General features: G+C 40.8%; 1 protein-coding gene across 2 annotated transcripts in view; it reads right to left on the bottom strand.

The window, feature by feature from the left end:
- LOC110494741 (interleukin-17 receptor D) overlaps nt 1-3,335 on the bottom strand; it is a 57,191-nt gene extending 53,856 nt beyond the window's left edge. The window contains exon 1 of one of the 2 annotated variants that reach the window (XM_036950789.2): nt 2,870-3,335. In XM_036950789.2, coding sequence (XP_036806684.1) covers nt 2,870-2,989 — 120 coding nt within the window. In that variant the 5' untranslated portion in view covers nt 2,990-3,335. The remainder of the gene's footprint in view (nt 1-2,869) is intronic. The other variant, XM_090206415.1, reaches the window with a different exon arrangement.
- Nucleotides 3,336-14,114: the final 10,779 nt, after the last annotated feature.

The following is a 14,114-nucleotide window of genomic DNA, read 5'->3' as shown; positions in this document are numbered from 1 at the left end:
GTGTCAAACAATGCTACTGCCACCTTCTGGTTTGGAGTATTTTAACAAGGCTGAGTGGCTGACAATTTCCAAGGTCTTTGCTGTGTGAACACAAAAGAGATTCAGGTGCTAAGTACCATTGGAAGGGAAACGTTTGACAATCCTACCAGTATGTCTGAGGTTTAAAACAGAGTAGTACCGTGATTAGTGGTGCTGCTATCAATGTTATTGTTTCCTCTGATCGCGTGAGTATCCACATATTAGGAAATACGGCAGACCATTGAAACCAATAATAAAAATCTACCATATCACATACAGAACACTATTATTTGTTATTCCAATGAATTAAACATATCAATCATGTGCAGACCGTTTACTCTTCAAATAGACTAACCTATTTTCCTTATTTCATTTAGTTCTGAGAAACGTTCATGTAAAGTGTGTGTTCCATGCTGGATTTTGAAGCGTTTTAACCAGCCCATAGAGGCAAGGCAAACAACTAGGTCATTGTCCCAGGTGGTGGAGTAAAAATGTATGTGGTTGTAAGCACCAGGGGAAACCAATACGGGTGATTTCACCTGAGTTGCGTCCCAAATGGAATACTAATCCGTTTATAGTGCACTACTTTATCTGGTCAAACGTAGTGCACTATATAGGGAATAGGGTGCTATTTGGCACACAACACCAGTCTCAGAATTTGTCCAAGAGACCTGTTATAAACTTTATTGATTGCATTGGTCCTCCAGACTTCCTCTGAAACCTAGGATGCAATTCCCAGATATATCTGTTAAGAAGAAGTTGCAATCTCCAACTGTCTCTTTCAAACTAATATGTTTCGTAGTTTGGCTGATATCACAGTGCCTCCAATTCCACGAACTATAATCATAACTTTACCAGATGTAGGCGAATGGCATTTGATTAAAAGGATTACACAGCTGGTAATATCCATCCAATAAGGAAACCTGGCTTGAGTCGATGTTCTCTTTTTCCTCTCTCTTGTTATTACAGAAATATGGAATATGAATGAAGTGTAGTGTGTATTACAAAAACTTCCAAGCAAATCTCCTCTAGAGAGAAATGGGATGGATGGAAATTTTGGCTCATTTTGAAAAATATAAATGAGTAATCTTCATTCTTAGCGAGCCCCTTGGTGAGGCTGTGACAGAATACCGCTGAGAGGCAGGGAGTGAGGGATGGAGGGAGGTAAGGAAGGAGCAGAGTTCCGGAGGATAAGCACTTTAATCCCGAGCCAACCTCTGTCCCACAGGACCTCCAGCAGACTTCTGTGCTGCCCTCTCAATGGGAGAGAAGCTCCACTGAATTAAAACTCTACGCCAACCTCAACATCCACAAAACAGTATCCTGCCTGATCCTCATTTTATTTTTTTAATTTAACCTAGGCAAGTCAGTTAAGAACAAATTCTTATTTACAATGACGGTCTTCACCGGCCAAACCTGGACGAAGCTGGGCCAATTGTACACCATCCCATGGGACTCCCAATCACAGCCGGTTGTGATACAGCTTGGATCAGTGTTGAAAACTCATATTGCGTGTAGGCTATACACACTCATGTCCAATCACTTTGTTGCCAATATTATGTAAAAGGTTTGAGCTTTTAAGTAGACAATCATGTGGAGGTTTATGTTGTATCAATGGAAGAAAAGTTCAAATGCATATTATAATGAAAACTAAAGCCAGTGTGGGTTCCTCAAAAATAGACTACAAGTGGAGGAGTGTTCTATCATGTTGGCATAAAATATGTAGACTTTTACAGTCCCTTTGAATAAAAAACTACCTGACACCTGTAAGTTTGTGTATTTAAAACTTCAAGTGTTTCTTTTAGCAACTGTTGATTGAGGACTTGCATCCTAAGAGTTGTTTGAAGCAGCTGTTGAGGGGAGATGGCCTGTGCTTGCAAAGAGGAAATGCCAAGAAATTTTAATCGAGCAAACAGTGGCCTGACTTCCTATAGGAAATCACTTCAAAGGCCACCGGGCCCCTAACACAGACAATGCATTACGGGTCAATCTCTCACTCAATAGCACATCAGTCAATCACACAACAAAGAAGCAGCCACTGCCGAGGAAAAGACAACAAACAAAAGCAAGAGATAATACTCAGCCTATTTGATAAATAATACAATTGGGCCATTTTACTCATCCATTTTAAATTCTTATCAGCTTCCTCTACTGAGTCCATGTCTACTCTCACAACATTATAATGACAATTGGCGAGTGAAATGTGACTTGCTCAGGTCAAACACATTGCTGGGTATCTGATAGACCACGGTTTCCCAAACTCGGTTCTGACCCCGTGTAGGTTTAGATTTTTGCCCTAGCACTAGACAGCTGATTCAAATAATCAAAACTTGATGATACTTTGATTATTGTAATTAGCTGTGCAGTGCTAGGGCAAAAACCAAAACGCGCGCCCAGGACCGGACCGAGTTTGGGCAACCCTGTCACACCACTTCTCACTTGCAACAAGTTTTACCTTCTACAGTTTCCGGTTGTGGTACAAACTGTCTAGTATTGGCTACATTTTGTTCTATTCTGTCCAGTACTGGCTACATTTTGTTCTATTCGTTCCATATCAATGTAACATGGTTGTGTGGATTCGTCATGGGCTTTATTATAAAATATCACTAATCTACAATAATACTGCATATTTAAACCAAAAGTTTCTTACTTCTTGAAGTATCTTCTTGTTACGTTTTTTATTCGCCCAAATTATTTCGAAAAAAATATGTAAATAGCTATAATTTTCAGAGCTAGGTTACAAACAACGTCAAAATTGACGTCAGAATAACTCAAGTCTTTTGAACAAGACTTGACACGCACCTACATAACTTCTAAAACACGACGATAGGCTACGTTTGATGATTTTTACCTTATAGTTGCATTTATCCGAGTTTCCTTTCTTGGTGCCAGTCGCCGGTAATGCAGAGTAGTAGTTTAAAAACAGGAATAAAGTTGTGAGTAGGTAAAATAGTCTCGGTCGCGCAGCCATCCCCTCTAGTCCATGAAGACTATCTGTTCAGACTGGAGGTTGAGCCGTCTGACTCAGAATGTTGTTATCTGTGAAGTCCGAGACGGAGTAGTGTTCCCTGCAAGGTGGGGCTGTGGCCCGTAGCAGCCTACCTACAGCTATTGAGAGACCACTACTGAAGTTGGTTGGCAAAAAGTTAGTAGGCTATTTGGCAGGTCCGGTGTTGTGCCGAAAATTTTCCCCCTGCCAGAATTATCCCCCCTTCTAATTTCCTTAATTTTGTGGCTAGAGTCAAATACTTTCTGTGACACAGATGAGAGTCAAATACTTTCTACAGAACAAACTTCACGTCAAGATAGGCAACCGAAATTAATAATTAATGTATGTGTGTTATTAAACATAGAGGAGGGAGTAAAATGTTGGCAAGCAATAAACATTTTCGATCAACTATGGCTGTATTTTTATCCTTACAAAAATACAAGTCGAATAAGACACGGGAGAGATGACGAGATGATGAATAGATTTATTTATGGACTAATACAATAATTCAGTAGCGGATTTACAGTTGAAGTTGGAAGTTTACATACACTTTAGCCAAATACATTTAATCTCAGTTTTTCACAATTCCTGACATTTAATCCTAGTAAACATTCTCAGTTTTAGGTCAGTTAGGATCACCACTTTATTTTAAGAATGTGAAATGTCAGAATAATAGTAGAGAGAATTATTTATTTCAGCTTTTATTTCTTTCATCACATTCCTAGTGGGTCAGAAGTTTACATACCAAATATTAATTGAGTGTAGCATTGCCTTTAAATTGTATAACTTGGGTCAAACGTTTCAGGTAGCCTTCCACAAGCTTCCCACAATAAATTGGGTGAATACTGGCCTATTCCTCCTGACAGAGCAGGTGTAACTGAGTCAGGTTTGTAGGCCTCCTTACTCGCACACACTTTTTCAGTTCTGCCCACACATTTTCTATGGGATTGAGGTCAGAGCTTTGTGATGGCCACTCCAATACCTTGACTTTGTTGTCCTTAAATTATTTTGCCCCAACTTTGGAAGTATGCTTGGGGTCATTGTCCATTTAGAAGACCCATTTATGACCAAACTTTAACTTCCTGACTGATGTCTTGAGATGTTGCTTCAATATATCCACGTAATTTTCCAGTCCCTCATGATGCCATCTATTTTGTGAAGTGCACCAGTCCCTCGTGCAGCAAAGCACCCCCACAACATGATGCTGCAACCCCCGTGCTTCACAGTTGGGATGGTGTTCTTCGGCTTGCAAGCCTCCCCTTTTTTCCTCCAAACATAACGATGGTCATTATGGCCAAACAGTTCTATTTTTGTTTCATCAGACCAAAAATTATGATCTTTCTCCCCATGTGCAGTTGCAAACCATAGTCTGGCTTTTCTATGGCGGTTTTGGAGCAGTGGCTTCTTCCTTGCTGAGCGGCCTTTCAGGTTATGTCGATATAGGATTCGTTTTATTGTGGATATAGATACTTTCGTACCTGTTTCCTCCAGCATCTTCACAAGGTCCTTTGCTGTTGTTCTGGGATTGGTTTGCACTTTCCCCACCAAAGTATGTTCATCTCTAGGAGACAGAACGCGTCTCCTTCCTGAGCGGTATGGCGGCTGCGTGGTCCCATGGTGTTTATACTTGCATACTATTGTTTGTACAGATGAACATGGTACCTTCAGGCTTGAACCAGACTTGTGGAGGTCTACAATTTATCTTCTAAATCTTGGCTGATTTCTTCTGATTTTCCCATGATGTCAAGCAAAGAGGCACTGAATTTAAAGGTAAGCCTTGAAATACATCCACAGGTACACCTCCAATTGACTCAAATTATGTCAATTAGTCTATCAGAATCTTCTAAAGACATGACACAATTTTCTGGAATTTTCCAAGCTGTTTAAAAGGCACAGTCAACTTAGTGTATGTAAACTTCTGACCCACTGGAATTGTGATACAGTGAATTATAAGTGATATAATTACTTTGCTCATGAACAATGTAGATGTCCTAACCGACTTGCCAAAACTATAGTTTGTTAACAAGAAATTTGTGGAGTAGTTGAAAAACGAGTTTTAGTGTCTCCACATTAAGTGTATGTAAACTTCAGACTTCAACTGTAGGTACAGGCGACATGGGCCAGGGGCGGAACCGGGCGCCCCCTGGTGCGGGCTGGGGCCTGCTCGAGCACTGAAGGGGGGGGTTCGCCCAGGGCGCCATACAAGCTAGAACTGCCACACACACTTGAAACAAATAGCCAAACTGAAAACTGCAGACAAAAATGCTCTCTGCTACTAAGTTCAGTGAAATGTAGGCTAAACTGACAACAGAGTGAAGATCAGAAATCTCAACTAGCAAGCAAGTCACAGCAATGAAGAACGCGAAGGGGGGGGGGGGATTCTGGCAAGGGGGACATTTTCGGCACAACACTGGCTCCATGCATAAGCGACATAAGCAGTTGCTTAGGGCCCCCTGAATGAGTTTTTTACGGGGACTCAATTTACTGCCGAGCTCGAATAGTAGAATACACAAGTTGTAAGTTAAAATTTGGTTATGCATCAGCAGTTTCTCTTTTGTTTTGTCAGTCACTTGCTAGGTTTCGATTGGTGACAGATTTTCACGGGAACGTTTAAAAAACGCAGAAAGAAAATATGCGTATTTTCCCACCAGTGGTGTGTTTCCACCTAACTGACTTCTGGATAAAAATCGTAGTGCACACGTTTATTTTTTCTCTTTTAAGTTTTCTTCTACCTCATAAAAATCGGAAGTTCAATGTGTTTCCATCCCATTTTCAAGTATACCGATAGTTTTGTCACAAAATCTGTTATGGCCTGCTATGGTCTTGGCACGTGTGCTCTAGCCAATAGCTCACAGATACAGTGCAGGTAGGCTAGTCTGCATGATGACATTATTATGGATAGCCTAAGAGCAATAATATCTATATCTGTATTTGTCAAGGGGAACAACTATTTCAAGGTCTCAGGGCAAGTGACGTCACCGATTGAAACGCTATTAGCGCACACCCCGCTAACTAGCTAGCCATTTCACACCGGTTACACTTTCACCACCCTTTAAAGTTAATCATAACTAATTTCATCTTTAGCCTAATAAGCTGCATGGTTTCCTGAGTCGTAGTGGGAGGCATTCCAAAAAATCCCTGCTTGGTGGGGGGGCCCCTAACCAAATATCGCTTAGGGACCCCAAAAGGCTGGAGCGGCCCTGCTATTTGGTCACTTTGTTGCCACCCACCTCAAAATGTGATCTTGTTCTTTGACTCTGGCATTGTTTAAAATTAAGTGTGTCCATGTGAATAAGCCCTTTCACACAGGACTCTCAGAAATCTCCAAGAAAGTTTCTGTGACGTTACCTGCTTATAAGCTCAGGTATTCGCCCCTTTCAACCTGGAATGATATGTATTGGAGGGCCCCTAGGCTCTTAAGCAAGGGCATCAAACACTGGCAAAATGTTGACTCCTATGGTTTAAAACCTACAATGTTTAAGTATCCATCATTTTCAAGGCTACCGGTGTGTGTGTTTTCTTTTCATAATTAAGGTTACATTGAAAACATAGAAACACGTGGCTCTTCTACTGACCAAGTTTCTCAAATTTCTATAGAAATATGATGTGGAGATCAAAGTGGGAATTGACTCAGAACCTTATGAGAAAGTGATGCATTTGGGACATTATCCGTGCAGTTACACCCATCTCCCCTTTCAGGTGATCTGGTGTCTCCATTGAAGCCATCATGAAAAAAAATCCTCTTTGTTGCATCATGAAAGCTGAGCATTGCACTCATTTTTGCACACTTCACACACTAACCGCCCAGTAGCCTGCATGTGGGCAAAATCAATTCAAAATCTTTGTGGCAAACAATTATCTAAATTTATCAATGTAGCATACATTGAGTTAAAGTTGGGTCGTCACTAGTTAACACAGCCACAAAGACTTAAACCCCACCTAGTTCTACAATTTAGCTTCTTAAAATCTGATGAAAAATGCCTAACTCTAACCTTAAATTCAAACCAAAAAGCAATTTTTTGTTTTTTTAATGATTTTTTTGATATATGGAACCTTCAAGTTGGGAGGATAAGGACTAGACTGGACCGTGTGTGAAGGGTAGAAGTGAGAGAGAGTATGAAGGGTAGAGGTGAGAGCCCCTTTGAATTGAATTGAGAGAGAGAGAGAGAGAGAGAGAGAGAGAGAGAGAGAGAGAGAGTGTGAAGGGTAGAAATGAGAGCCCCTTTGAATTGAATTGAGAGAGAGAGATCTCTCTCTCTCTCTCTATTTCACTTTAGAGAGAGAGAGAGAGAGAGAGAGATATTATCTATTTCACTTTATTTAGCATGGTAAACATATGTTGCCCCATGCCAATAAAGACCTTAAATATTAATTTAATTGACACAAATTCCAACTAGACACCGTTGCACTAGAGCACACAAAAAATGATACATACCTAAACATCAGCATCACAAGTTACTTTCACAAAGCTGTGAACGATCTGAGAGACAAGGCAAGAAGGGCCTTTATGCCATCAAAAGGAACATAAAATTCGACATACCCATTAGGATCTGGCTAAAAGTAATTGAATCAGTTATATAACCCACTGCCCTTTATGGTTGTGAGGTCTTTGGTCTGCTCATCAACCAAGAATTCACAAAATAGGACAAACACCAAACTGAGACTCTGCATGAAGAATTCTGCATAAATATCCTCAGTGTACAACATAAAACACCAGATAATGCATGCAGAGCAGAATTAGGCTGCTAGCCGCTAATGAGCAAAATCCAGAAAAGATCCATTAAATTCTACAACCACCTAAAAGGAAGAGATTCCCAAACCTTCCATAACAAAGCCATCAACTACAGAGAGATGAACCTGGAGAAGAGTCCCCTAAGCAAGCTGGTCCTGGGGCTCTGTTCACAAACACAAACAGACCACACAGAGCCCCAGGACAGTAACAAGTAGACCCAACCAAATCAAGAGAAAAAAAAAGATGACACATTGGAAAGAATAAAATAATTAACAAAAAAACAAAGCAAACTAGAATGCTATTTGGCCCTAAACAGAGAGTACACAGTGGCAGAATACCTGACCACTGTGACTGACCCAAACTTAAGGAAAGCTTTGACTATGTACAGACTCAGTGATTATAGCCTTGCTATTGAGAAAGGCCGCCGTAGGCAGACCGGGCTCTCAAGAGAAGACAGGCTATGAGCACACTGCCCACAAAATGAGATGGAAACTGAGCTGCACTTCCTAACCTCCTGCCAGATGAATGAACATATTAGAGACATATATTTCCCGCAGATAACACAGACCCACAACTCCCATGTCTATTGTGTAAAACACCACAGTCTGCAACTACAGCAGCATGACTTGTGACCTGATGCCACAAGAAAAGGGCAACGGGTGAAGAACAAACACCAATGTAAATACAACCCATATTTATGTTTATTTATTTTTTACTTTTGTACTTTAACTATTTGAAAATCGTTACAACACTGTATATAGACATATGAACTTTTGTAAGTGTAATGTTTTCTGTTCATTCTTTATTTCACTTTGGTTTATTATCTATTTCACTTGCAACATGTTTCCCATGCCAATAAAGCCCATTGAATTGAGAGAGAGAGACAGAGAGAGACAGAGACAGAGACAGAGACAGAGAGAGACAGAGACAGAGACAGAGAGAGAGAGAGAGAGAGAGAGAAAGAGAGAGACAGAGACAGAGACAGAGAGAGAGAGAGAGAAAGAGAGAGACAGAAAGAGACAGAGAGAGAGAAAGAGAGAGAGAGAGAGAGAGACTCTGATTGGCATGCTTTTGCTCCCTCCTGTGTATAGGCAGTGGAACTGCAGCCATACCATGTCAGTAGTGTAGTGAGTTAGCACAAGGTTGCCTTCATTAAGTCTTTAACAGAAATTCCTTAACACATATCAAACATCATCTTCAGTGCTGTCGCTCATACAATAAGCTATCCAATAATAATATGAAATGTTAGTTTTGAAATAAATATCAAGGATTACAAAGGGCGGCAGGGTAGCCTAGTGGTTAGAGCGTTCGACTAGTAACCGGAAGGTTGCGAGTTCAAACCCCCGAGCTGACAAGGTACAAATCTGTCGTTCTGCCCCTGAACAGGCAGTTAACCCACTGTTCCCAGGCCGTCATTGAAAATAAGAATTTGTTCTTAACTGACTTGCCTGGTTAAATAAAGGTAAAATAAAAAAAAAAAATAAAAAGGATTACAAATAATTGAGGACGGCGTACCCAGCGAGAAGGAGAGCGGATCTATAGGGAAATAGGCAGGCACAAACTTGTTCCACTGAATTTGGACTCGGCCACACTGTCATCACTCTCATCCTCCCAGTGCACACCAACCATTACACATAAAAAATGAGATATGCTGGACAGAGAAACACTGCATAAATAAACAGGAAAGCCCTGCCACTAACAGGTAGCACTTGGAGACAATAGCAATTAACTACACTTGACACAAAATGTTTGGGTGATTGTGCAGGTGGAACCAAAAGTGGCCCAAAGTACAAGCTGAATACTGAAGTGTGCTTGATTTAGCTCGACCAGCATGCAGCAGGTCAGCCAGCAGGTGTTCGTTTCTTTGTGGTGGAACAAAATCAAATCACATTTTAATTGTAATAAAAAACAGGTGTACACTAAAAGTGAAATGTTTACAAAACGGGCCCTTCCGCACAGAATACAATAACAAATTAAATAATATTAATAAAAACAATAATAGTAACACGAGGAATAAATACACAATAACCAATGATAGCTTGGCTATGTACAGTGCCTTGTGAAAGTATTCGGGCCCCCTTGAACTTTGCGACCTTTTGACACATTTCAGGCTTCAAACATAAAGATATAAAACTGTATTTTTTTGTGAAGAATCAACAACAAGTGGGACACAATCATGAAGTGGAACGACATTTATTGGATATTTCAAACCTTTTTAACAAATCAAAAACTGAAAAATTGGGCGTGCAAAATTATTCAGCCCCCTTAAGTTAATACTTTGTAGCGCCACCTTTTGCTGCGATTACAGCTGTAAGTCGCTTGGGGTATGTCTCTATCAGTTTTGCACATCGAGAGACTGACATTTTTTCCCATTCCTCCTTGCAAAACAGGTCGAGCTCAGTGAGGTTGGATGGAGAGCATTTGTGAACAGCAGTTTTCAGTTCTTTCCACAGATTCTCGATTGGATTCAGGTCTGGACTTTGACTTGGCCATTCTAACACCTGGATATGTTTATTTTTGAACCATTCCATTGTAGATTTTGCTTTATGTTTTGGATCATTGTCTTGTTGGAAGACAAATCTCCGTCCCAGTCTCAGATCTTTTGCAGACTCCATCAGGTTTTCTTCCAGAATGGTCCTGTATTTGGCTCCATCCATCTTCCCATCAATTTTAACCATCTTCCCTGTCCCTGCTGAAGAAAAGCAGGCCCAAACCATGATGCTGCCACCACCATGTTTGACAGTGGGGATGGTGTGTTCATGGTGATGAGCTGTGTTGCTTTTACGCCAAACATAACGTTTTGCATTGTTGCCAAAATGTTCAATTTTGGTTTCATCTGACCAGAGCACCTTCTTCCACATGTTTGGTGTGTCTCCCAGGTGGCTTGTGGAAAACTTTAAACGACACTTTTTATGGATATCTTTAAGAAATGGCTTTCTTCTTGCCACTCTTCCATAAAGGCCAGATTTGTGTAATACACCACTGATTGTTGTCCTATGGACAGTCTCCCACCTCAGCTGTAGATCTCTGCAGTTCATCCAGAGTGATCATGGGCCTCTTGGCTGCATCTCTGATCAGTCTTCTCCTTGTATGAGCTGAAAGTTTAGAGGGACGGCCAGGTCTTGGTAGATTTGCAGTGGTCTGATACACCTTCCATTTCAATATTATCGCTTGCACAGTGCTCCTTGGGATGTTTAAAGCTTGGGAAATCTTTTTGTATCCAAATCCGGCTTTAAACTTCTTCACAACAGTATCTCGGACCTGCCTGGTGTGTTCCTTGTTCTTCATGATGCTCTCTGCGCTTTTAACGGACCTCTGAGACTATCACAGTGCAGGTGCATTTATACGGAGACTTGATTACACACAGGTGGATTGTATTTATCATCATTAGTCATTTAGGTCAACATTGGATCATTCAGAGATCCTCACTGAACTTCTGGAGAGAGTTTGCTGCACTGAAAGTAAAGGGGCTGAATAAGTTGCATGCCCAATTTTTCAGTTTTTGAATTGTTAAAAAAGTTTGAAATATCCAATAAATGTCGTTCCACTTCATGATTGTGTCACACTTGTTGTTGATTCTTCACAAAAAAATACAGTTTTATATCTTTATGTTTGAAGCCTGAAATGTGGCAAAAGGTCGCAAAGTTCAAGGGGGCCGAATACTTTCGCAAGGCACTGTACATGAGGTACCAGTATCAGGTCAATGATAGCTTGGCTATATACATGAGGTACCAGTATCAAGTAAATGATAGCTTGGCTATATACATGAGGTACCAGTATCAAGTCAATGATAGCTTGGCTATACACATGGGGTACCAGTACCAAGTCAATGATAGCATGGCTATATACATGGGGTACCAGTACCAAGTCAATGATAGCTTGGCTATATACAGTGGGGCAAAAAAGTATTTGGTCACCCACCAATTGTGCAAGTTCTCCCACTTAAAAAGATGAAAGAGGCCTGTAATTTTCATCATAGGTACACTTCAACTATGACAGGCAAAATGAGGGAAAAAAATCCAGAAAATCACATTGTAGGATTTTTATGATATTATTTGCAAATTATGGTGGAAAATAAGTATTTGGTCAATAACAAAAGTTTATCTCAATACTTTGTTATATACCCTTTGTTGGCAATGACAGAGGTCAAATGTTTTCTGTAAGTCTTCACAAGGTTTTCACACACTGTTGCTGGTATTTTGGCCCATTCCTCCATGCAGATCCCCTCTAGAGCAGTGATGTTTTGGGGCTGTTGCTGGGCAACACAGACTTTCAACTCCCTCCAAAGATTTTCTATGGGGTTGAGATCTGGAGACTGGCTAGGCCACTCCAGGACCTTGAAATGCTTCTTACGAATCCACTCCTTCGTTGACCGGGCGGTGTGTTTGGGATCATTGTCATGCTGAAAGACCCGGCCACGTTTCATCTTCAATGCCCTTGCTGATGGAAGGAGGTTTTCACTCAAAATCTCACGATACATGGCCCCATTCATTCTTTCCTTTACACGGATCAGTCGTCCTGGTCCCTTTGCAGAAAAACAGCCCCAAAGCATTATGTTTCCACCCCCATGCTTCACAGTAGGTATGGTGTTCTTTGGATGCAACTCAGCATTCTTTGTCCTCCAAACACGACGAGTTGAGTTTTTACCAAAAAGTTATATTTTGGTTTCATCTGACCATATGACATTCTCCCAATCTTCTTCTGGATCATCCAAATGCTCTCTAGCAAACTTCAGACGGGCCTGGACATGTACTGGCTTAAGGCCCTGGCAACCCTCAACATTCCCCTCTCAGGTGTACCCAACTATAAGCTTTGTCAACAGATTCAAGCTTTAAAACAAAAACCTTCAACGAGCTACAGCACCCCTAAAGATGCCCCCAAAAAACTCTCCCCCCTATGAATGGGATGATGATAACTTGTTTACCCCCCTGAACGCCTCCGGACCTTTTCCTAATCCCGATCTCTCAGGGTGGTTAGACTTTTGTTCGAATTTTATTTGAAAAATTAAGCAATTTAACATTTGTGGCATTCTTGAAACATTTGACGTGAGCATATGCCTTGATTACACGGTCTTAAAGGACACATATTTGAACACTTTTGATATTTTCGGACAAAATAAGCTACAACGTTATCATTACTTCTTAAAACATCATTATAAAGAGACATAACATCTTCAAAAGAAACTCCCCGGGCTCTTTGGCATAGGTAGAATACACAGTGGTGGCTGCATGTAGTGGAAAGGTTATCTTGCACTTGTTTGATGCTGTAGTATATCTTTGATCCGGTTTTGGTCAAAAATTCTTTAATAGATTTGGGGAAATGGGTAAAACCGGGGTGAAAGCCGTAGGAATCAAAAAAAGTTTTGATTTTTCTTCCTCCTTCGTCTTCTAATATCACAGCTAGCCAATGTTCACCCGGCATGTGTTTAGGATGGGTATTGACAATAAACATGCTCCCAATAGGTAATTCATCACAAGCCAACACTCCACAAAATTGTTTTCCAATCAATTGGCTCATGAGCCCTTCCAACTCTTGGGTATTCATGTCTTTGCTCAACGATCCTTAATAATAATCCACTACGACCGGTCTTCGGGCATTTACTTCCAAGATTGAATCAGAGCATGCATAAACAATCATGCTAATGGTACAGGCTAAAGGTGTACGGAAACACATTTCCAGCCTGAGGTTACCTTGGGACACCACAGACAGATTTCCTGAGGTGTCATTATCAGGTGATAAATTGATAGCATACAATGTGCAACCCTCTGCAAAATAATTTCTGTCAGTAGGTAAAGAGAGATATTTTAGATGTCTCCCGGTAGCCAGGAATAGATTGTAAAATTCTCGCACAGATATGTTGTTATTAAATTGCGGTTGGAAAGCCTTAGCAGGGACCCGACGTCCGTCCTGACAGAGAGCAATATACTCTGCATTGAAGTGTTGAAAATTAAATGGGTTTTTATGTAAGCTGCCCGTATTAGAGGCGTGATCAACCAAACCTATAACAATGTATCGGGGTAAAGGGCCTAGAAAAAGGTTTTCTTGACTGCAGATTCTACTGCCCACAGGTATGCTAAATGTTTTCATGGTAATTCTTTGGAGAAGGTAAAGGGCATTTCCTTTCATCAAAGCCTGTGAGTGACCCAGACAAACTGCCGGAGATAGACACTTTTTTAATAAAAAGCGTTGCCCCCAACACGTTTAAACTAAAGTCACCGTCCTGGGCAGATATCAGACAAAACTCATCCTTGGCCCTGGTTAATTTTAGTCTTAAATCAACCGAATTTAAGAGTAAACGTTCTTGAAAGAAAATGTCCCAGTGTATAGGCCCTAGCAGATGAAACTCTCAAGATTCGGCACAGTAGCGAGCGCGTG

The sequence above is a fragment of the Oncorhynchus mykiss genome, chromosome 17 (genome assembly GCF_057628025.1).
Source record: "Oncorhynchus mykiss isolate SJ-2025 chromosome 17, ASM5762802v1, whole genome shotgun sequence".
NCBI lineage: Eukaryota > Metazoa > Chordata > Actinopteri > Salmoniformes > Salmonidae > Oncorhynchus > Oncorhynchus mykiss.
The sequence above is the reverse complement of the archived record's forward strand: the minus strand, read 5'-3'. Positions and strand labels throughout refer to the sequence as shown.